Genomic DNA, 25,393 nt, shown 5'->3' with positions numbered 1-25,393 from the left:
TACACTGTACAGTATATATATCTGGTGTGTACAGAACCTTATAATACACTGCACAGTATATATATCTGGTGTGTACAGAACCTTATAATACACTGCACAGTATATATCTGGTGTGTACAGAACCTTATACTACACTGTACAGTATATATATCTGGTGTGTACAGAACCTTATACTACACTGTACAGTATATATCTGGTGTGTACAGAACCTTATACTACACTGTACAGTATATATCTGGTGTGTACAGAACCTTATACTACACTGTACAGTATATATATCTGGTGTGTACAGAACCTTATACTACACTGTACAGTATATATATCTGGTGTGTACAGAACCTTATACTACACTGTACAGTATATATATCTGGTGTGTACAGAACCTTATACTACACTGCACAGTATATATCTGGTGTGTACAGAACCTTATACTACACTGTACAGTATATATATCTGGTGTGTACAGAACCTTATACTACACTGCACAGTATATATATCTGGTGTGTACAGAACCTTATACTACACTGTACAGTATATATCTGGTGTGTACAGAACCTTATACTACACTGTACAGTATATATATCTGGTGTGTACAGAAGCTTATACTACACTGTACAGTATATATCTGGTGTGTACAGAACCTTATACTACACTGTACAGTATATATCTGGTGTGTACAGAACCTTATACTACACTGTACAGTATATATCTGGTGTGTACAGAACCTTATACTACACTGTACAGTATATATCTGGTGTGTACAGAACCTTATACTACACTGCACAGTATATATATCTGGTGTGTACAGAACCTTATACTACACTGCACAGTATATATCTGGTGTGTACAGAAGCTTATACTACACTGTACAGTATATATATCTGGTGTGTACAGAACCTTATACTACACTGCACAGTATATATCTGGTGTGTACAGAACCTTATACTACACTGCACAGTATATATATCTGGTGTGTACAGAACCTTATACTACACTGTACAGTATATATATCTGGTGTGTACAGAACCTTATAATACACTGCACAGTATATATCTGGTGTGTACAGAACCTTATACTACACTGCACAGTATATATATCTGGTGTGTACAGAACCTTATACTACACTGTACAGTATATATCTGGTGTGTACAGAACCTTATACTACACTGTACAGTATATATATCTGGTGTGTACAGAACCTTATACTACACTGTACAGTATATATATCTGGTGTGTACAGAACCTTATACTACACTGTACAGTATATATATCTGGTGTGTACAGAACCTTATACTACACTGTACAGTATATATATCTGGTGTGTACAGAACCTTATACTACACTGTACAGTATATATATCTGGTGTGTACAGAACCTTATACTACACTGTACAGTATATATATCTGGTGTGTACAGAACCTTATAATACACTGCACAGTATATATCTGGTGTGTACAGAACCTTATACTACACTGCACAGTATATATATCTGGTGTGTACAGAACCTTATACTACACTGTACAGTATATATCTGGTGTGTACAGAACCTTATACTACACTGCACAGTATATATATCTGGTGTGTACAGAACCTTATACTACACTGTACAGTATATATCTGGTGTGTACAGAACCTTATACTACACTGTACAGTATATATATCTGGTGTGTACAGAACCTTATACTACACTGTACAGTATATATATCTGGTGTGTACAGAACCTTATACTACACTGTACAGTATATATATCTGGTGTGTACAGAACCTTATACTACACTGTACAGTATATATATCTGGTGTGTACAGAACCTTATACTACACTGCACAGTATATATCTGGTGTGTACAGAACCTTATACTACACTGTACAGTATATATATCTGGTGTGTACAGAACCTTATACTACACTGCACAGTATATATATCTGGTGTGTACAGAACCTTATACTACACTGTAGAGTATATATCTGGTGTGTACAGAACCTTATACTACACTGTACAGTATATATCTGGTGTGTACAGAACCTTATACTACACTGTACAGTATATATCTGGTGTGTACAGAACCTTATACTACACTGTACAGTATATATATCTGGTGTGTACAGAAGCTTATACTACACTGTACAGTATATATCTGGTGTGTACAGAACCTTATACTACACTGTACAGTATATATCTGGTGTGTACAGAACCTTATACTACACTGTACAGTATATATCTGGTGTGTACAGAACCTTATACTACACTGCACAGTATATATCTGGTGTGTACAGAACCTTATACTACACTGCACAGTATATATATCTGGTGTGTACAGAACCTTATACTACACTGCACAGTATATATATCTGGTGTGTACAGAACCTTATACTACACTGTACAGTATATATATATCTGGTGTGTACAGAACCTTATACTACACTGTACAGTATATATATATCTGGTGTGTACAGAACCTTATACTACACTGTACAGTATATATCTGGTGTGTACAGAACCTTATACTACACTGCACAGTATATATCTGGTGTGTACAGAACCTTATACTACACTGTACAGTATATATATCTGGTGTGTACAGAACCTTATACTACACTGTACAGTATATATATCTGGTGTGTACAGAACCTTATACTACACTGCACAGTATATATCTGGTGTGTACAGAAGCTTATACTACACTGTACAGTATATATATCTTGTGTGTACAGAACCTTACACAGTGATCCCTCAACATACAATAGTTTCAACATACAATGGTCTTTTCTGGACCATTGTAACTTGAAACCAGACTCAACATACAATGTACAGACAGTCCAGATCTGTGAAACATGTCAATGGCTGGAAGAACCGACCAATCAGAATGGGCATTCACTGGTAAAACACTTGTATTCCTAAAGTGCATGCACTGACTGGTGTCTGGTAGCGCCTCCTACAGTACAGGGAGGTATTACATGTTCTGCACTCTTTACCTGTATTACTGAAGTATATGCACTGACTGGTGTCTGGTAGCGCCCCCTACAGTACAGGGAGGTATTACATGTTCTGTACTCTTTACCTGTATTACTGAAGTGTACGCACTGACTGGTGTCTGGTAGTGCCTCGTACAGTACAGGGAGGTATTACATGTTCTGTACTCTTTACCTGTATTACTGAAGTGTATGCACTGGCTGGTGTCTGGTAGCGCCCCCTACAGTACAGGGAGGTATTACATGTTCTGTACTCTTTACCTGTATTACTGAAGTGTATGCACTGACTGATGTCTGAAAGCGCCCCCTACAGTACAGGGAGGTATTACATGTTCTGTACTCTTTACCTGTATTACTGAAGTGTATGCACTGACTGGTGTCTGGTAGCACCCCCCTACAGTACAGGGAGGTATTACATGTTCTGTACTCTTTACCTGTATTACTGAAGTGTATGCACAGACTGGTGTCTGGTAGCGCCCCCTACAGTACAGGGAGGTATTACACGTTCTGTACTCTTTACCTGTATTACTGAAGTGTATGTACTGACTGGTGTCTGGTAGCGCCCCCTACAGTACAGGGAGGTATTACATGTTCTGTACTCTTTACCTGTATTACTGAAGTGTATGCACTGACTGGTGTCTGGTAGCGCCCCCTACAGTACAGGGAGGTATTACATGTTATGTACTCTTTACCTGTATTACTGAAGTGTATGCACTGACTGATGTCTGGTAGCGCCCCCTACAGTACAGGTAGGTATTACACGTTCTGTACTCTTTACCTGTATTACTGAAGTGTATGCACTGACTGGCGTCTGGTAGCGCCCCCTACAGTACAGGGAGGTATTACACGTTCTGTACTCTTTACCTGTATTACTGAAGTGTATGCACTGACTGGTAGCGCCCCCTACAGTACAGGGAGGTATTACACGTTCTGTACTCTTTACCTGTATTACTGAAGTGTATGCACTGACTGGTGTCTGGTAGTGCCCCCTACAGTACAGGGAGGTATTACATGTTCTGTACTCTTTACCTGTATTACTGAAGTGTATACACTGACTGATGTCTGGTAGCGCCCCCTACAGTACAGGGAGGTATTACATGTTCTGTACTCTTTACCTGTATTACTGAAGTGTATGCACTGACTGGTGTCTGGTAGCGCCCACTACAGTACAGGGAGGTATTACACGTTCTGTACTACTTTTAACCTATGCCACGGTTAGCTGCTCCTATGGACACCAGGTGAGGGCGGCTCCATTTTACTCTTTTAGGACATTGTGTGCTGTACAGGACCCTGAAGAAGCTCCTGTCCTCTACATAGACCAGTGTTTCCCAACGAGGGTGCCTCCAGCTGTTGCAAAACTACAACTCCCAGCATGCCCGGACAGCCTTTGGCTGTCCGGGCATGCTGGGAGTTGTAGTTTTGCAGCAGCTGGAGGCACCCTCATCAGGAAACACAGACAGTGATTACAGCTCCCAGCAGATCTTTATTACTTTTATATGTAAGGATTTGCTTTATCTCTATTAGTTATCTACTTATTTTTCTTTAATCCTCACTTTTTCCTATTTTTGGATGATATTTTTGGGGCTTCAGAACCAATTACCAGGTTTCCATAGAGTTCTGGTCTCAACATACAATGGTTTCAACATACAATGGTCGTCCTGGAACCAATTAATATTGTAACTTGAGGGACCACTGTACTACACTGCACAGTATATATCTGGTGTGTACAGAGACTTGTAGCATTATACAGACCTTATCCTATTAACCACATAATAACCGATACACATAGCAAGTTAAGTACTTAAAGAAACAAAACTACAACTCCTATCATCCGCTGCCTGACACCCACAATCCCCATCATACCTGCAGCAGATCCCGCTCTTTCAACACTCCCGCGCTACTTCTATCCCCACGCCTCCACATCACAAGCCCCGCCCTTCAATAACCTCCATTCCTTAGCAACAAACCCACCCTCGTCACACTGGCCAATGAGGTGCGAGTTAGGATAGAAGCCGCACCCACATCCAGTAGCCAATCCCTAGTCTTTTCTCAGTTACATAATAAAAAAAAAATCTATAGTTTAAGACCACGCCCCCTATGCCCATATAGGGCAATGCATGCGCAGCCCCGTTTACAGTAGATGGCGTCACCTAGGTTTTCGCTGCCAGCAATAACGTAACGTGGGGGGGGGGGGTTAAGAATCCTATAGGTCGGCTCCATCTTTTGACTAACCAATCACAACGCAGCTTGCAATCTGCGTTCCTTCCTGGGGAACCAACAAAAACGAAAGCTGCGTTCTGATTGGATGCTACAGCGAACATAAAGTTTTGACAGTTCTGTGTCGCGGTTTGTGTGACTGACAATGTTAGATGTGAACATCGACCTCTGGACTGGTCACGGGATCCCGCGCGGTCACGTGTGGTGATGTTATGTTTCCCAGCCACGCCCCCTTGTTTACAGGAAGGAATGTACTGCTGACTCCATTGTATGTCTTGCCCCGCCCCTCGTCCAATCATCAGTCAGATTTCCCTGAGTGACAGCGGCGCCGGCCAATCGCTCCAGCTCCTGTCTGTCGTGTGGCATTGAGCTCGCCATGTTGTGAGGTAACAGTCAGAGCTGAAGAAGGCCGGGACTGTGGAGCCTGGGCCGGATAGTGGGGTCTCCTCTGGACTGTATCAGGTATGATGTCCTGTATATATAAATATATATATAATTAGTGTGAACAGTGACCATGTCAGCTCAGTGCGGTAATTCCATTATAGTGTCACATGTCCGGGTACGTACATAGGAAAGTCATGTCTTACAGTCCCACTACCTGTGCCAACAGGTGTACCAACACTACAACTCCCATCATGCCCTAGAGCAGTGTTTTCCAAACAGTGTGTCTCCAGCTGTTGCAAAACAACAACTCCCAGCACCAGGGTGCCTCCTGCATGCTGAGAGTTGTAGTTTTGCAACAGCAGGAGGCACCCTGGTTGGGAAACACTGCTCTAGAGTAATGCTTTCCAGCTGTTCCATAACTACAACTCCCATCATGCCCAAGGACAGTGTTCCCCAACCTTTTTTACTTCAATTCTTCCAAAACTACAACTCCCATTATGCCCTAGAGTAGTGTTTTCTAAACAGTGTGTCTCCAGCTGTTGCAAAACAACAACTCCCAGCACCAGGGTGCCTGCTGCTGTTGCAAAACTACAACTCTCAGCATGCCCGGACAGCCTTTGGCTGTCCGGGCATGCTGAGAGTTGTAGTTTTGCAACAGCAGCAGGCACCCTGGTTGGGAAACACTGTTCTAGAGTAATGCATTCCATAACTACAACTCCCATCATGCCCAAGGACAGTGTTCCCCAACCTTTTTTACTTCAATTCTTCCAAAACTACAACTCCCATCATGCCCTAGAGTAGTGTTTCCCAACCTCTGGCTATTGCTCCGTTCCGGAACTACAACTCCCATCATAATCTAGGGCAGAATTCCCCACTCTTTGGCTCTCCAGTTCTTAGAAAACTACAACTCCCATCATACCCTAGGGCAGAGTTCCTCAACCTGTATCTCTTCAATTCTTGCAAAACAACAACTCCCATCATAGCATAATATATTGTTTCCCAACCTGTGGCTCTCTAGTTGTTACAAAACTACAACTCTCATCATACCCTAGGTCAGTGTTTCCCAACCTGTATCTCTGCAGCTGTTGTAAAACAACTCCCATCATGCCCCTACAGCCCTAGGTAGATTCCCCTTAACCCGTAGATTCCCAATTCTTACAGAACTACAACTCCTGTCATACCTTGGGCCAGTGTTTCCCAACCCATGCCTTGTTAATTTTAGCAAAACTACAACTCCCATCATACCGTACAGGAATGTTTTCCAAACAGTGTGTCTCCAGCTGTTCCAGAACTACAACTCCCATCATACCCTAGGGCAGAGTTCCTCAACCTTTGTCTCTTCAATCCTTACAACACTATAACTCTCATCATACGGACGCATTGTGGGATAAAAAAAAAATGGAGGCGTTGAGGGACCAGAAAACAGAGGCGTTGTGGGACCCAAATAAATGGACTCGTTGTGGGACCCCAAAAAATTGCCGCGTTGTGGGACCCAAAAAAATGGACGCGTTGTGGGACCCAAAAAAATGGACGCGTTGTGGGACCCAAAAAAATGGACGCGTTGTGGGACCCAAAAAAATGGACGCGTTGTGGGACCCAAAAAAATGGACGCGTTGTGGGACCCAAAAAAATGGACGCGTTGTGGGACCCAAAAAAATGGACGCGTTGTGGGACCCAAATAAATGGACTCGTTGTGGGACCCAAAAAAATGGACGCGTTGTGTGACCCAAAAAAATGGACGCGTTGTGGGACCCAAAAAAAATGGACGCGTTGTGGGACCCAAAAAAATGGACGCGTTGTGGGACCCAAAAAAATGGACGCGTTGTGGGACCCAAAAAAATGGACGCGTTGTGGGACCCAAAAAAATGGACGCGTTGTGGGACCCAAAAAAATGGACGCGTTGTGGGACCCAAAAAAATGGACGCGTTGTGGGACCCAAAAAAATGGACGCGTTGTGGGACCCAAAAAAATGGACGCGTTGTGGGACCCAAAAAAATGGACGCGTTGTGGGACCCAAAAAAATGGACGCGTTGTGGGACCCAAAAAAATGGACGCGTTGTGGGACCCAAAAAAATGGACGCGTTGTGGGACCCAAAAAAATGGACGCGTTGTGGGACCCAAAAAAATGGACGCGTTGTGGGACCCAAAAAAATGGACGCGTTGTGGGACCCAAAAAAATGGACGCGTTGTGGGACCCAAAAAAATGGACGCGTTGTGGGACCCAAAAAAATGGACGCGTTGTGGGACCCAAAAAAATGGACGCGTTGTGGGACCCAAAAAAATGGACGCGTTGTGGGACCCAAAAAAATGGACGCGTTGTGGGACCCAAAAAAATGGACGCGTTGTGGGACCCAAGAAAAAGGACGCGTTGTGGGACCCAAGAAAACGGACGCGTTGTGGGACCCAAGAAAACGGACGCGTTGTGGGACCCAAAAAAAATGGACGCGTTGTGGGACCCAAAGAAAATGGACGCGTTGTGGGACCAAAAAATGGACACGTTGCGGGACCAAACACGGACCTAAAATGGCATGACCTAGTGGGCTGGAGCAGCTGATCATGACAGTAATTATTATTTATTTTGTCAATGTAGTAAAAATAAAAAAATTTAAATGATATATTTTCTGTTTAAAAATAAATAAATTAGCGATAGCTGTAATCGCACTGACCCGCAGAATAAAGATCTGTCCTGTTATTGTTACAGTACGGTGATCAATGTAGCTTTTAAAATGTTGCAAAAAAAAAAAAAGAAGAAAAAATTAAAAAAAAAATTCTCGATTTCACTAGAAAAAAAAAAAAAAAAAAAGGTAATAAAATTTAACTAGTGAGATAAATATAAACCCACAAATGGTGGCATCAATAAAATATGACCTGTATAGGGGGGGGAGGGGGCCTCTCAAATGGGTTTGTTGACAGGAAAACTTTGTTAGGGCCACTAGAGTCAATGGGGCCCATGAATTGGTGTCCAGTGGTGCGGTCATTGAGGCAGCCATACAGTGTTTCCCAACCAGGGTGCCTCCAGCTGTTACAAAACTACAACTCCCAGCAGGTTGGGCTATATAGTAGTATATAGTATAGGTCAGTGTTTCCTAACCAGGGGTGCCTTCAGCTGTTACAAAACTACCACTCCCAGCATGTTCTAATAAATAGTAGTATATAGTATAAGTCAGTGTTTCCCAACCAGGGGGGCCTCCAGCTGTTGCAAAACTATAACTCCCAGCATGTTGGACTATATAGTAGTATATAGTATAAGTCAGTGTTTCCCAACCAGGGGTGCCTCCAGCTGTTGCAAAACTACAATGCTGGGCGTTGTAGTTTTGCAACAGCTGGAGGCACCGTGATTGGGGAAACACAGCTCTGATGTGTACAGAGGCCTCCAAGACTCTCTTCTTCTGTATGTCCGTCTGCTAACATTTTTTCCCCTTATTATTTTGTAGATTCAGAAACATGGAGCCGCAGGTGAACCTGTGCGTGTGCTGTAGAGGGGAGACACAGAGCTTCCTGGTGTCCGATTCTGAGAAGACCACCTGGGCGGACGTGGAAGCAATGGTAAGGGTCCACGTGCGAGTATGTATCGTGGTGGTTTTCATGAGTAAGCATCGCGTCTTTAGATAAGTGTATGGGGGGAACTATTCTCATCGTCACCGTTACATTTTAAGGTACTTCTCTACCGATCATGGCCTTAAAGGAATAGTCCAGTCTTGAAAAACGTATCCCCTATCCTAAACAAATCCCCATAGCAAACCTCTCCTGCTCTGGACAGTTCCTGACATGGACAGAGGTGTCAGCAGAGAGCACTGTGGTCAGACAGAAAAGAACTACACAACTTCCTGTGGAGCACACAGCAGCTAATAAGTACTGGAAGGATTAAGATTTTTAGATGGAAGTAATTTACAAATCTGTATAACTTTCTGGCACCAGTTAATAATAATAATAATTAAAAAAATTCCACCGGAGTACCCCTTTAACCCGTTAATGACCATGGACGTCTATGCTCGTCCAATGGCCGTTAACTGGGTATGACGCGGGCTCCTGACTCGAGACCGCGTCATACCAGCCGGCCCCCAGTTGATTCCTGTAGCTGGGGGCCGGCGTTAATAGCCGACATGCGGCGATTGCCGCGGCCGGCTATTAACCCTTTAGATCGCCGCTGTCAAAGTTGACAGCGGCGTCTAAAGGTGCCTTTATCCTGTCCCTGGTGGTCCAGTGGGGTGGATTCTATGGAATCCCATTGATCTGTATGAGGAATCAAATGAGTGTAAAAAAAAAGTTTTAAAAAATTTAAAAACACAAATTAACCCCTTCCTTATTAACCCCTTAAGGACCGGAGGTTTTTCCGTTTTTGCATTTTCGTTTTTTGCTCCTTGTCTTTAAAAAATCATAACTCTTTCAAATTTACACCTAAAAATCCATATGATGGCTTATTTTTTGCGCCACCAATTCTACTTTGTAATGACGTCAGTCATTTTGCCCAAAAATCTATGGTGAAGCGGGAAAAAAAATCATTGTGCGACAAAATTGAAAAAAAAACGCTGTTTTGTAACTTTTGGGGGCTTCCGTTTCTACGTAGTACATTTTTCGGTAAAAATGACACCTGATATGTATTCTGTAGGTCCATACGGTTAAAATGATCCCCTACTTATATAGGTTTGATTTTGTCGGACTTCTGGAAAAAATCATAACTACATGCAGGAAAATTAATACGTTTAAAATTGTCATCTTCTGACCCCTATAACTTTTTTATTTTTCCGTGTATGGGGCGGTATGAGGGCTCATTTTTTGCGCCGTGATCTGAAGTTTTTAACGGTACCATTTTTGCATTGATAGGACTTATTGATCGCTTTTTATTCATTTTTAAATGATATAAAAAGTGACCAAAAATGCACTATTTTGGACTTTGGAATTTTTTTGCGCGCACGCCATTGACCGAGAGGTTTAATTAATGATATATTTTTATAATTCGGACATTTCCGCACGCGGTCATACCACATATGTTTATTTTTATTTACACTGTGTTTTTTTTTTATTGGAAAAGGGGGGTGATTCAAACTTTTAATAGGGGAGGAGTTAAATGATCTTTATTCACTTTTTTTTTCACTTTTTTTTTTGCAGTGTTATAGGTCCCATAGGGACCTATAACACTGCACACACTGATCTCTTATACTGATCATTGTTATCCCATAGGGACCTATAACACTGCACACACTGATCTCTTACACTGATCATTGTTATCCCATAGGGACCTATAACACTGCACACACTGATCTCCATCATTGATCACTGGTTTCTCATAAGAAACCAGTGATCAACGATTCTGCCGGATGACTGCTCATGCCTGGATCTCAGGCACTGAGCAGTCATTCGGCGATCGGACAGCGAGGAGGCAGGAAGGGGCCCTCCCGCTGTCCTGTCAGCTGTTCGGGATGCCGCGATTAGCCGCGGCTATCCCGAACAGCCCGACTGAGCTAGCCGGGAACTTTCACTTTTAGCCGCGCGGCTCAGCTTTGAGCGCGCGGCTAAAGGGTTAATAGCGCGCGGCGCCGCGATCGGCGCTGCGCGCTATTAGAGGCGGGTCCCGGCTTCACTATGACGCCGGGCCCGCCATGATATGACGCGGGGTTACTGTGTAACCCCGCGTTATATCAGAAGAGCAGGACCAAGGACGTACCGTCACGTCCTTGGTCCTTAAGGGGTTAAAAGTTTAAATCACCCCCCTTTTCCCAAATTCCATATAAAAAAAATAAATAAACATATGTGGTATCGCTGCGTGCGGAAATGTACGAACTATAAAAATATATCATAAATTAAACCGCACGGTCAATGGCGTACGCAAAAAAAATTCCAAAGTCCAAAATAGCGTCTTTTTGGTCACTTTTTATACCATAAAAAAGGAATAAAAAGCGATCAAAAAGTCTGATCAAAACTAAAATGGTACCGATTAAAACTTCGCATGTTCAGATGTTCTTCAGATGTTCACATGATTCACTTGTATTTTTGAAAAGTTTTCATCAACATTTCGACCCGTGTGTTTGCAGCGATTTTACAAGATTGTTGTTAAAAGGACATGTTTTTTTTTTTTACTGTGAAGCTCCGCACAGAGCTTGCACTGCCGGTGTGAGGTGGTTTTATGCACCCCCGTAGATCCATGCGTCCGCTCCTCCCCCAGCTCTCCGAACATTTCCGAAGCTAGAACTGGGGAAGGGCAGAGCAAGGGGAAGGAGGAGGTTCACGCCCCCTCCCTCATCTCTCCTCCCTGAGCTCGGCTGCTGGACGCAGATCTCTACGGCCACGCCCCCTCCCTGAGGACATAGATCGCCACGGCAGGTCCCCTCCCTCATCTCTCCTCCCTGAGCTCGGCTGCTGGACGCAGATCTCTACGGCAGGTCCCTCCCTTATCTCCCCCAGCAGATCTCCACGGCAGGTCCCCTCCCTGAGGAAGTAAATCTCCACGGCAGGTCCCCTCAAAGGGGGACATACTGCACGGGCTACAGGCTAAAGGGGGACAAAGGAGGACATACTGTACGGGCTAAAGACTGCACATGCTAAAGGGGGACATACTGAGCTCTATGTGTAAAGGGGGACCTACTGTACACGCTAAAGGGGGACATACTGTATGGGCTTAAGGGGGACATTTAGCCCGTACAGTATGTCCCCCTTTATACATAGAGCTCATTGGGAGCACTGCTCTACGTCCTCAGCTCGGTGAGATGAGGGAGGGGACCTGCCGTGGAGATTTACGTCCAGCCGAGCTCAGGGAGGGGAGATGAGGGGGCGTGAACCTCCTCCTTCCCCTTGCTCTGCCCTCCCCCAGCTCTAGCTTCGGAAATGTTCGGAGAGCTGGGGGAGGAGCGGACGCATAGATCTACGGGGGCGCAAAAAACCACCTCACACCGGGATGGACGGTTGTGTATAATTTCCAGCCCAAGGCCATACTTCTCAATTGTGTGATGTCCGACAACCCACTTAAAGGAGTACTCCGCTGCTCAGCGTTTGGATCAAACTGTTTCGAAAGCTGGAACTGGGAGCTTGTCCCGCTTGTAGGCGGGGCATGATGTCATGAGGGGGCGGGGCTATTACGTCACGAGCTTCCGGCTCCAGCGTTCGGAACAGTTTGTTCCAAACATTGAGCAGTGGAATCCCCATTTAAAGAGAACCTCTAAGGTTTTGTTTTCTTTGCCCATTTTTTTGCATGCTCAAAGGTTAATTCCGGTACTTAGGTTCTTATCCCCTACCACAGAATAGGGCATAAGTGTCAGATCTTCGGGGGGGGGGGTCAGGTCTCCCCCCTCCATCTCCTTTCTGGCACCCCGGCTCACTTCATGCGCTGAGTGATTTCCACTCCGCGCACTGATTACTGTCAACCACCACACAAATCGGTGGTTGTCGTGCCCCCTCCATGTATCTCTATGGGAAAGCTGGAGATAACAGGGGGTCCCAGTGGTTGGACCCCCCGCGATCAGACATATATCCCCTATCCTTTGGATAGGGGAGAAGAACTCATGTACTAGAGTTAACCTTAAAAAATACAGTTCTCTCTGTACATTTACAGCCTCGATGGATATGCATATATAATACTTCCCCTCGTACACCAGTTTGCCAATATTCCCTAATTTCCAGATCTCTGCCAAAGATGCAAGAAAAAGTGCAAACATTTTACACTAAAAACGTGCACAGAGGATGAGGTTTATCGTAAGCCCTTCTCCGACAGGAGAGCGGCCCCCCAACAAACCTTACCCTTCGCCTCCGTACCAAAAGGTACCTGCGAGGTTCCAGGTTCGATGTCCCTTTTTGCCGAAGCTTCTAAGGGACCACAAATGCTCCCGGCATCCCCCTTGGTGTTAGCCAAGGTATCTGCCCGCAGAGCCGATAATGGTAGGTACCCTTCCAGAGCAGGAGTACCCGGGGTGTTTGCAGGGAGGTGCGGAACCTAATGGCCACACACACCTCCCCTAGACCGCCAGGAGGGACACCCAGAAGGGCTACCGCATCCTGACAAATCATAGTGAACACACAACACGCAAAAAGTGACAAAAATAAATAAGTGAATGTGTGCAGATGTACTGCCCGGACATCCGGCCGGATCTATAAAAATGTCTCTGATCCTATCCAGAAGGCCGGGAATCAGGAGGTGAGAGCCACAAGGTGAAGAGATCATGATGCCCGTGCTTCCACTCAGTGAGCCAGTATACCCAGTGAGTTTCGGCAGCTCGGGGTCACCACTCCCTGAGGCACTAAAGTACCTCGGCTCTAGACCCTCTCAGCCTCATGGTGAGACCCGGAGGAAACAGGTCACATCGGGGCAGCCGTCCAGCTGTTTCCTCAGAACCAGCCCCGGAACGCCCCGGTACACCTGCCCCCTCCATGCAGCACCCAGCTCCACACCGGTGTCCCCGCCACCAGCATGAAACTGATAAGAACAGATACTACACCTGATCTTAGCCAAAAGGCCGAGAAGCGATACACACTATTATGTATTGTTATGGCTGATCCTGTATTTTGAAAGAATCGGTGAGAAATATCAGTTTTATATAACTGTAGACTCCCCCTTTAATTTACAGCATTATCTGGATCTTGTGACATGTTTGTTAGGAATGTCACTCGTGACTCTTAGTGTCACACTAACCTGGTTCTCTTCTTGCTTGACAAGTTTCGGCCTCACCCTGTGTACTGACCTAAAGATCACAGATGGGTTATGCAGATCCCGGGGCCGTTTTAACATTCCTAGTGTAAGAAAACAATGGGTGCAGGTGGGATGGGGAGGTTCTGTATTTACTAGGGATCGACCGATATCGTTTTTTTTAGGGCTGATACCGATACTCTGTGGAGGTTAGGGCCGATAGCCGATAACTTATACCGATACCACTGCAGATCATTGATTTAAAGCGGGCACTTTAAATCAATGAACTTCAGCGGCTTTTGCGGTGCCAGAGACCGCCGCTGCCACCCGCTTCTCTCCCCCTGCCATTCCTGGGGTCCTGAGTCCTATCACCGCGACCACCCACCACCATACCGCCCTGGCCAGAGACCGCCTCCGCCCCATTGCCTCCCCCATTCCCAGTTTTATAATTACCGGGGTCCGGGTCCGCGCTACTTCTGGCTCCGGCGGCGTCCTTCTGAGCTGTCACTGTGCGCACTGACGGTGACGTCGCGTTGAGGACGTCACTCGTCATTGCGCTGCGCAGCGAAACACAGGACTCTGCAGGAGCCAGAAATAGCGCGGACCCCGGGAACAGGTAATTATAAAACCGGGGATGGGGGAGGCAATGGGGCAGCGGCGGCGGCGGTCTCTAGCCGGGGCGGTGCGGTGGGGGATGCGGTGCAGTGGTGGGGAGTGCGGCGCGGTGCGGGTTCCGGGCATTATCGGCAAGGTAATTGCCGATACTGATAACGTCGTGAATATCGGCCAAACCGATAATCGGTCGATCCCTAGTATTTACTGTGTTACCCCGGCTCAGCTCCCCCGCACAGATCTCTGCTGTCTCGGTATTGGGGGGGGTGTTTGGGGCATCTGTATGTCCGGTTATTGCTTAGGACTGAACTCTATGACCATCTCACATTACAAAGCAAATTCATCTATTTACGTCACTAAACACACGAACCCTGACTCATTGCAGGGTTGTTATCGTACAGTAGCTCCATAGGGTACAAGGTAATCGGGTCAGCTGACAGCTTTCAAGCTAGGATATGCAATCTGGGGGTAAAGTCTGTCTGTCTTTTTCCTGTCTTTTCACGAGTGTGATGTGACTGTGATTTCACGAGCCTCCGGCGATGAACCCGACGCTCTGAACCAGTGGTCTTTAACCTGCGAACCTCCAGATGTTGCAAAACTATAACTCCCAGCATGCCCGGACAGCCATCGGCTGTCCGGGCATGCTGGGAGTTGTAGTTTTGCAACATCTGGAGGTCCGCAGGTTGGAGACCACTACTCTAAACGAACGCCGGGTGCAGCAGAGAGATCGTGCGGGTCCCCAGCGGCGGGACCCCCGCAATCAGACAAAGGATAAGGGATAAGATGTCTTGGGGTGGAGTACCTTTTTGACGCCCCTTGACTATTAAATTATGGCGGCATTAAGAAAATATGGAGGAATAGGTGAAGCCAGCTGTACACTGCAGCCGACATTCTCCATAAGAAGCTGAAATTGGGGATAACTCTGATCCCAGGCCATTTAACTACCCCCTGATTGCTGCTTACTATAGTGACTGCGGCATCAAAGTGGCGAGACAGAGGAGGCCTCCCCTATTATCCAATTAGCCCTCCTGGATGCGATTATGGGATTCCAGGGGGACCTGGTGAAGGGGGACCTCCAGGTCTGCCATAATTTTATTCCTAGAACGTCCTGCTAGAGGCAGAGATCGGTAAGATAACAGTACATTGAAATAAGTATTACTGGGTACTGTTAAAGGAGTACTCCGCCCCTGGACATCTTATCCCCTATTGAAATGATAGAGGATAAGATGTCTGATCGTGGGGGTCCTGCCGTTGGGGATCTCTTCTGCAGCTCCCCAGACATCCGGATGACTGGTGATGCGGGGCGGAGGCTCGTGATGTGACTACCATGCCCCCTCAATGGAAGTCTATGGGAGGGGGCGTGGCTGTGATGCCTCCTACCATAGACTTGCATTGAGGGGGCGTGGCTGTGATGTCACGAGCGGGGTGTGGTCGTGACTGTCACGAGCCTCCGGTATTGCACCCGACGCTCTAAACAAACGCTGGGTGCAGCAGGGAGATCACGAGGGTCCTCAGCGGCAGTACCCCCGTGATAAGATGTCTAGGGGCGGAGTACCCCTTTTAAATTGTGATCTCACAGGATAGGAGAAATAAAAGAGGTTAGAAACAAAGGGAGGGTCTTAGAGGCGGTGTTGCATAACCTCTATATGAATGACCATAAAATATGCACACAACAAATTTGTACGCAACAAAAGGAAAACGCATTTTGGCACTATCTTGTGCCTTCCTCAGGTCCATCAGATAAAGCTGCTTTGTGTCCTGGACAGCAGTGGTGCCGCCCGAACACAAATGTACATCCTCGTGCGCAAAGTACCAGGACTTTGTGGGTCCTCAAAGGGTTGATTTAAAGGGGGAAAAAAGAACACTATTGCACAGAATCCTATGAAAATTAATAGTAGGCGTATTTTGTGCAGAATACCTTCTGAAATATGCATGGAATAAAAGCAATTTGTTGACATACAGTGTTTCCCAACCAGGGTGTCTCCAGCTGGTGCAAACCTGCAACTCCTAGCATTCGGCTGTCCGGGCATGCTGGGAATTGTAGTTTTGCAACAGCTGGAGGCACTCTGGTTGGGAAACACTGATACCCTAACACTGAGAGAAGAGAGAGGGGAGCAGAGAGAGCCAACACAGCCAGGAGAGTGCAGTAACATTTATGGTACAGGTAGCTGCACAGCCAGCGTTGTAAAGCAGTTACACAGACTCTATGGCAACAAAATAGTTGGACATTTTTAATGAAGACTATTTAAATTTTGCCTAATTTTGCATTTACATGGCAAATGAATTAGAAATGCACCGAAATTTCAGCCACCGAAAACGATCGGCTGAAAGTGGAAGAAACACGGTGATAAGTTCTTGGACAGGGCCAGATGGATGGACACACTTACCCTGGGCAGAGGCAGAAGTAGGAGGCGCCATAAGTATTTCATCCTACAGGATGCTGGAGAGGGGTCTAGGGGGGAGCTGAGCTGTGATGAGATGGTGGCTAAAGGACCTTTTAATGATGACGTGGAATAGGTGGAGCTGTGATTAGATGGTGGCTGAAGGACCTGCCATGATGATGACGTGGGGTAAGTGTGGCTGAGTTGCGATGAGATTGTGGCTGAAGGACCTGCCATGATGACAGAATGGGTGGGGCTGAGCTGTGATGAGATTGTGGCTGAAGGACCTGCCATGATGACAGAATAGGTGGGGCTGAGCTGTGATGAGATTGTGGCTGAAGGACCTGCCATGATGACAGAATAGGTGTGGCTGAGCTGTGATGAGATTGTGGCTGAAGGACCTGCCATGATAACAGAATAGGTGGGTCTGAGCTGTGATGAGATTGTGGCTGAAGGACCTGCCATGATGATGACGTGGGGTAAGTGTGGCTGAGCGCTGATGAGATTGTGGCTGAAGGACCTGCCATGATGACAGAATGGGTGGGGCTGAGCTGTGATGAGGTTGTGGCTGAAGGACCTGCCATGATGACAGAATGGGTGGGGCTGAGCTGTGTTGAGATTGTGGCTGAAGGACCTGCCATGATGACGGAATAGGTGGGGCTGAGCTGTGATGAGGTTGTGGCTGAAGGACCTGCCATGATGACAGAATGGGTGGGGCTGAGTTGCGATGAGATTGTGGCTGAAGGACCTGCCATGATGACAGAATGGGTGGGGCTGAGCTGTGATGAGATTGTGGCTGAAGGACCTGCCATGATGACAGAATAGGTGGGGCTGAGCTGTGATGAGATTGTGGCTGAAGGACCTGCCATGATGACAGAATAGGTGGGTCTGAGCTGTGATGAGATTGTGGCTGAAGGACCTGCCATGATGACAGAATGGGTGGGGCTGAGCTGTGATGAGATTGTGGCTGAAGGACCTGCCATGATGACAGAATAGGTGTGGCTGAGCTGTGATGAGATTGTGGCTGAAGGACCTGCTATGATAACAGAATAGGTGGGGCTGAGCTGTGATGAGATTGTGGCTGAAGGACCTGCCATGATGATGAGGTGGGGTAAGTGTGGCTGAGCGCTGATGAGATTGTGGCTGAAGGACCTGCCATGATGACAGAATGGGTGGGGCTGAGCTGTGATGAGGTTGTGGCTGAAGGACCTGCCATGATGACAGAATGGGTGGGGCTGAGCTATGATGCGATTGTGGCTGAAGGACCTGCCATGTTGACAGAATAGGTGGGGATGGACTGTGATGAGGTTGTGGCTGAAGGACCTGCCATGATGACAGAATGGGTGGGGCTGAGCTATGATGAGATTGTGGCTGAAGGACCTGCCATGTTGACAGAATAGGTGGGGATGGACTGTGATGAGGTTGTGGCTGAAGGACCTGCCATGATGACAGAATGAGTGGGGATGGGCCGTGATGAGATTGTAAGAATTCAAAAAGTGGGTGCAGCTCACAATTAATCACTGAACGATGTAAATGGGCAATCACCTATACCCAAGGTGTATAATAGAATTTGGAACTGTGAGAAAATATAGCCCAAACCTCAAGGAGAGTATGATATTATAATATTAATAATCAAGGACCGTACTTCAAATAAAAATGTTTTTTAATCTTTTTGCTTTTTGTTAAAAAGATATAAAGATTGCATAAATTCCCCTCACAGGGCCCTTGTGGGAGGAATGTAATATTAATGCATAAAACATACAAAATAATATAAAAGAAAAATAGGATTAAAATCACAATGAAATTTCTGATTCAATCTGTAATATGTATCAGAAGGAGCATATGTCCATATATACAGTCATTGGTTATGTATTTGCAGTATAAAATATTGTTACCGCTATGATGTAATACTCCTGTTTTGCCCGTTCTGGTCGCCGTCTCCTTGCGTTGGGGTGATGGTGCTTAGCAGAGCTCCGGCTGACCGTTGTGCGCTGGCAGGCCCTGTGTCCGGCTGGTTCACACTGCGCTGAACCTGGAGTGTGTCGCACGGTATTTTCCAGAGACTGACCGTGATGGCAGATCCTCGTGGCGATAGCGTCTGACATCACCCGGGAGACGCTTGTGCAGTACAGCGATAGGTGGATCTCAGGAGCGGCAATATCAGTGGGGAACCAGGCTATTCCGGTAAATGGATATCAGGAGTGGTAATTCTATTACATGGATAGCAGGCCTTAGCTTTTGTAACAATGATGAATAGCAGCTGGAAGTATTCCGGACTCACGGGATAGCAGACCACTATATTTTCAATGTGCGTTTCAGGGTTCGACCCCTTCCTCAGTAGCTAGACGGTCCTTGATTATTAATATTATAATGTCACACTCCTTGAGGTTTGGGCTATATTTTCTCACAGTTTCAAATTCTGTGATGAGATTGTGGCTGAAGGACCTGCCATGATGATGATGATGATGATGCCATTGAGTAGGTGTGGTGCAGCTGTGATGAGATTGTGGCTGAAGGACCTGCCATGATGATGATGATGCCATTGAGTAGGTGTGGTGCAGCTGTGATGAGATTGTGGCTGAAGGACCTGCCATGATGATGATGATGCCATTGAGTAGGTGTGGTGCAGCTGTGATGAGATTGTGGCTGAAGGACCTGCCATGATGATGATGATGATGCCATTGAGTAGGTGTGGTGCAGCTGTGATGAGATTGTGGCTGAAGGACCTGCCATGATGATGATGCCATTGAGTAGGTGTGGTGCAGCTGTGATGAGATTGTGGCTGAAGGACCTGCCATGATGATGATGATGCCGCCATTGAGTAGGTGTGGTGCAGCTGTGATGAGATTGTGGCTGAAGGACCTGCCATGATGATGATGATGATGATGATGATGCCATTGAGTAGGTGTGGTGCAGCTGTGATGAGATTGTGGCTGAAGGACCTGCCATGATGATGATGATGATGATGCCATTGAGTAGGTGTGGTGCAGCTGTGATGAGATTGTGGCTGAAGGACCTGCCATGATGATGATGATGATGATGATGATGCCATTGAGTAGGTGTGGTGCAGCTGTGATGAGATTGTGGCTGAAGGACCTGCCATGATGATGATGATGATGCCGCCATTGAGTAGGTGTGGTGCAGCTGTGATGAGATTGTGGCTGAAGGACCTGCCATGATGATGATTATGATGCCATTGAGTAGGTGTGGTGCAGCTGTGATGAGATTGTGGCTGAAGGACCTGCCATGATGATGATGATGATGCCGCCATTGAGTAGGTGTGGTGCAGCTGTGATGAGATTGTGGCTGAAGGACCTGCCATGATGATGATGATGCCGCCATTGAGTAGGTGTGGTGCAGCTGTGATGAGATTGTGGCTGAAGGACCTGCCATGATGATGATGTGGGGTAGTTGGGGCTGAGCCAGAGGGGGCTGTAAAAATCAAAAAGAAAGGACAATATTGTATACGGTTTTGTACCATATGGCAGTATTATATGTTGTAGATCACCGCTCTATAGCAGTATATGCACAATGTTTATTTGTGTGTTACAGGCAGTGCTGCCATAGAGCAGTGATCTCCAATCTGTGGCTCTACCGCTGGTGCAGAACTACAACTCCCAGCATGTCCTGATAACCAAAGGCTGTACTATAGCAATACATGCACTTTATTGTGTTACTGCCCCTTATGCACTGCTGCGAATTGTCATTGCCCTCCCCCCCCCCCCCTTTTGTTTTCTACTCACCTCCCCTCGGTGGGAAGGAAGGGTGAGCTGGTTGTCTTGACGACGACGCACAGGGACATCCCTGCGCATGAACGTCCTTGTGCGTCGTCGTCAAGGCAACTAGTCCGGGGCCGGGCCGGAGCGGAGAAGAAGGCCTCCCGGTGAAGATGAACAACCCGGATCGACTAACCCTCCCCACCGGACGGTTCCTGCAGCATAGACGGCCCGGAACAGCTCACCCTTCCTTCCCACCGAGGGGAGGTGAGTAGAAAACTAAAAGGGGGTCTGGATGATGACAAAGGCCGCAGTGGTCTTCAACCTGCGGACCTCCAGATGTTTCAAAACTACAACTCCCAGCAATGCCTGGACAGCCGATGGCTGTCCGGGCATGCTGGGAGTTGTAGTTTTTAAACATCTGGAGGTCTGCAGGTTGAAGACCACTGATTGAAGGGATTGACAGGCGGTGATAATGAAGGGGGGGAGAATGATGACAGGGTGATGATGACGGGGGTCTGGATGATGACAGGGGTGTTAATGATGGGGGTCTGGATGATGACGGGGGTCTGGATGATGACATGGGGGGGGGGAGATCATTTATTTCTCACCCTAGGCTTATAGTCGAGTCAATAACTTTTCCTGGGTTTTTGAGGGGGAAATTAGGGGCCTCGGGCCGGCTTACACTCAAGTATATATGGTGTGTGTGTGTGTGTGTGTGTGTATGTATATATATATATATATATATACAGCACAGAAAGACCTCCCTGTGTATATGTAATTATTATGCAGCAGCAGAAATGACTTATCTTACATATATTGTCTTAGTCTTATTTTATCTGCCAATTCTGTAAAGACCCTTTCTGACCACTTATTCCTGTCTCCTGTAGGTACAGGTGTCTTTTGACCTGAGTGACGTACAGCTGAAGTATATAGATGAGGAGAATGAAGAGGTAAGTGATTGTACATTCGATTGTGTATTTCCTGTAGAATAGTGTCTGTTCCTGGTTTCTGTTCTGTATCTCTATTGTTGTGATGTCTTTGTAGGTTCAAGATAAAATGAAAACATAAAAATGTTCTGATTAGTTAAAGGGGTACTCCACTGGCCAGCGTTAGGAACTAAATGTTCTGAACTCTGTTTTTGCCCTGCGTGGGTCGGACACGCCCCCTTGTGATGTCATGGCTACACCCCCTCAATGCAAGTCTATGGAAGCGGGACAGATACATAAAATGTACATCTACATGATCAGGATTAAAGGGGTATTCCAGGGAAAAACTTTTTGATATATATATCAACTGGCTCCAGAAAGTTAAACAGATTTGTAAATTACTTCTATTAAAAAATCTTAATCCTTTCAGTACTTATGAGCTTCTGAAGTTAAGGTTGTTCTTTTCTGTCTAAGTGCTCTCTGATGACACCTGTCTCGGGAACCGCCCAGTTTAGAAGAGGTTTGCTATGGGGATTTGCTTCTAAACTGTGCAGTTCCTGAGACACATGTCATCAGAGAGCACTTAGACAGAAAAGAACAACTCAACTTCAGAAGCTCATAAGTACCGAAAGGATTAAGATTTTTTAATAGAAGTCATTTAAAAATCTAATAATAAAGAAGAGTTGGAGAGGCTCTTGTCTGACTACCCACCAAATAAACCCGGGCTACCTAATTAGACACTTATACCCAAGGTGTCAGATTGTAGTTTGTCTGTAGAAATATATATATTAGGGCTCAGGGTTTGAGACAACTGGACAGGTTGTGTTTAAAGTAATATTTCAATTTATTGATTGTATATAATGTGACAATTGAATATTAGATAAAATGTAAATAGCAGCAACTGCGTCTCACAGGGCCCTTTTGTAGGCGCAGCACCAACTATTAAGAACTATAGCATATGTATAGTACAGTATATAAAATATAAAAATATACTTGTAAAAAATTATAAAAGATATAAAATAAGAATATAGAGACCACCATAAACATATATATAGAGAGGGATCTGGATGGGAGAGTCTTAGTCCATCTTCTATGGTAAATAATCTCCTCTCATAAAAAAGTCCTGCTCATATAGACCGATTCTGGTATTGTGGTAACCAATGGCAACCATAAGGTTAGTAACCCGTAGCAACCGTTCTGATGAGTCCGGCTATTTAAGCACTTCAACGTTTAAGTAGAAGATAAACTTGATATTTGTAGACAATATTCAACATGAACAGCTAGTGTGCAGTCACTGTTAATATGCATGCATCTTTGTATGATACTTTGTATCTCACCGCTCCCGGACACTGATGCGCTGAACTTCACGGGGATGCTGCCATCTCCTCCTGATGTGCTGTGTAATCCTGCAGTGTATTAGCACTGAGTAGCTGTCTTGGTAAGCGGCAGCATCACCGGAGACTCGGCCGTCTCCCACAGTGGTGATGTTGGTAGATGGTGGGTTGCGGGTGGTGTTGTCGCAGCGGTTCTGCGGATGCGCACGTACATGTGCCGGTGGCGTCCTCGTGGCAGCGAGGCGCGGATGTCTCCTTCACCGGGTGTCGGGTGATTGAGAGTTAATTGTCCGGTATCGGACTGCTGTTGACTTAAGCAGGGCAAATATACTGGTGGTCTCAATAGGTATTGAGGGGACGCTGGACGCGTTTCAGGACTGTCTCAGTCCTTTCTTCAGCAGCAAAGAAACATTCACCATAGAGATTATTTACCATAGAAGATGGTCTAAGACTCAAGACTCTCCCACCCAGATCCCTCTCTCTATATATGTTTATGGTGGTCTCTATATTCTTATTTTATATCTTTTATAATTTTTTACAAGTATATTTTTATATTTTATATACTGCACTATACATATGCTATAGTTCTTAATAGTTGGTGCTGCGCCTACACAAGGGCCCTGTGAGACGCAGTTGCTGCTATTTACATTTTATCTAATATTCAATTGTCACATTATATACAATCAATAAATTGAAATATTACTTTAAAAATCTGTTTAACTTTCTGGAGCCAGTTGATATATGTAAAAATAATTTTTCCTGGAATACCCCTTTAAATTCTGAGTAACACATAACAGTTTTTTTTTTTTTTTTTTTTTTTTGTGGTGGAAAACATTTATTATATACATTTTTTTTTTTATTTTTTTTTATTTTTATCAACTGGTGCCAAAAAGTTAAACAAATTTGTAAATTACTTCTGTTAAAAAAAAAATCTTAATCCTTCCAGTACTTATTAGCTGCTGAATACTACAGAGTAAATGCTTTTCTTTCTGGATTTCTTTTTGGTCTGTCCACAGTGCTCTCTGCTGACACCTCTGCCCATTTTAGGAACTGTCCAGAGAAGGATATGTTTGCTAAGGGGATTTTCTCCTACTCTGGACAGGTCCTGACGTGGACAGAGGTGTCAGCAGAGAGCACTGTGGACAGACAGAAAAGAAATCCAAAAAAAAAAAAGAATTTCCACTAATAAGTACTGGAAGGATTAAGATTTTTTTATATAGAAGTAATTTACAAATCTGTTTAACTTTCTGGCACCAGTTGATTTAAAAAAAAAAAAAATGTTTTCCAGTGGAGTACCCCTTTAAGGCAATCGCTCAAAATGAGGGGGTCCTTACAACTTCTAAGACTGTGCTAATCAGCATTGCGGAGCTTCGTTATCACAGTAGATAAAGGCGCTGGGACGGAGGCTGTGACAGCGGGCATCACTTTGAATGTGACCTGTCGGGGTTCCTTTAGTTGCCTGTTATTTTACATCATTTTAGCGGGGGGGGGGGGGGGGGGGGTGAACCTGACGTGCAGTTTTTTTTCCTCTGCTGAAGCCCCATCAAGATAATGAAACGGATGGAGCTCGGCACGCTGATGTGAACCCAACCTAATGTGTACGGGGGTCTTTACTGAAACAGTAATACCGTATATACTGGAGTATAAGCCAAGTTTTTCAGCACGATTTTTTGTGCCGAAAACGCCCCCTTCGGCTTATACTTGAGTGAACAAAGAAAAACGTTTTTGGCTTTAGCTGTGAGGGAATGGTCCCGGCCGTCCATCTCCACCTGTCAATCCCTTCTCAGTGCTCTTCGACCTGCGGACCTCCAGATGTTTCAAAACTACAACTCCCAGCATGCCCGGACAGCCTTCGGCTGTCCCGGCATGCTGGGGGTTGTAGTTTTGAAACATCTGGAGGTCGGCAGGTTGAAGACCACTGTGGCCTACCTCATCATCCAGACCCCCCCTTTAGTTTTCTACTCACCTCCCCTCGGTGGGAAGGAAGGGTGAGCTGGTCCAGGCCATCTATGCTGCAGGGACCGTCCGGTGGGGAGGGTTAGTCATTCCGGACTGTCCATCTTCACCGGGAGGCCCTCTTCTCTGCTCCGGGCCCGCCCCGGACTTGACGACGACACGCAGGGACGTCCGTGCGCTGCAGACGTCTGTGACGTCACTGCGCGGTGGCATCAAGCCAGCGTCACTAGTCCAGGGCCGGCCCAGGGCGGAGAAGAGGGTCTCCCGGTGAAGATGGACA

The 25,393-nt window shown here is 45.8% G+C and overlaps 2 protein-coding genes and 1 pseudogene across 3 annotated transcripts in view; 1 reads left to right on the top strand and 2 right to left on the bottom strand.

Annotated features, from left to right (window-relative positions):
* BRCA1 (BRCA1 DNA repair associated) overlaps positions 1 to 4,912 on the bottom strand; it is a 156,934-nt gene extending 152,022 nt beyond the window's left edge. Inside the window, exon 1 of the mRNA XM_056548408.1 lies at positions 4,834 to 4,912. The gene's annotated coding sequence lies outside the window, so the exon portion shown is untranslated. The remainder of the gene's footprint in view (positions 1 to 4,833) is intronic.
* A 357-nt stretch (positions 4,913 to 5,269) lies between these two features.
* Positions 5,270 to 25,393, top strand: part of NBR1 (NBR1 autophagy cargo receptor) — a 97,436-nt gene continuing 77,312 nt past the window's right edge. Inside the window, exons 1-3 of one of the 2 annotated variants that reach the window (XM_056547840.1) lie at positions 5,270 to 5,649; positions 9,006 to 9,117; positions 21,785 to 21,847. In XM_056547840.1, the coding sequence (XP_056403815.1) occupies positions 9,016 to 9,117; positions 21,785 to 21,847 (165 nt within the window). In that variant the 5' untranslated portion in view covers positions 5,270 to 5,649; positions 9,006 to 9,015. The remainder of the gene's footprint in view (positions 5,650 to 9,005; positions 9,118 to 21,784; positions 21,848 to 25,393) is intronic. The other variant, XM_056547841.1, reaches the window with a different exon arrangement.
* LOC130297177 (U2 spliceosomal RNA) lies at positions 13,930 to 14,027 on the bottom strand (annotated as a pseudogene).

This window comes from Hyla sarda, chromosome 12 (assembly GCF_029499605.1).
Source record: "Hyla sarda isolate aHylSar1 chromosome 12, aHylSar1.hap1, whole genome shotgun sequence".
In the NCBI taxonomy this organism is placed as follows: domain Eukaryota; kingdom Metazoa; phylum Chordata; class Amphibia; order Anura; family Hylidae; genus Hyla; species Hyla sarda.
The sequence above is the reverse complement of the archived record's forward strand: the minus strand, read 5'-3'. Positions and strand labels throughout refer to the sequence as shown.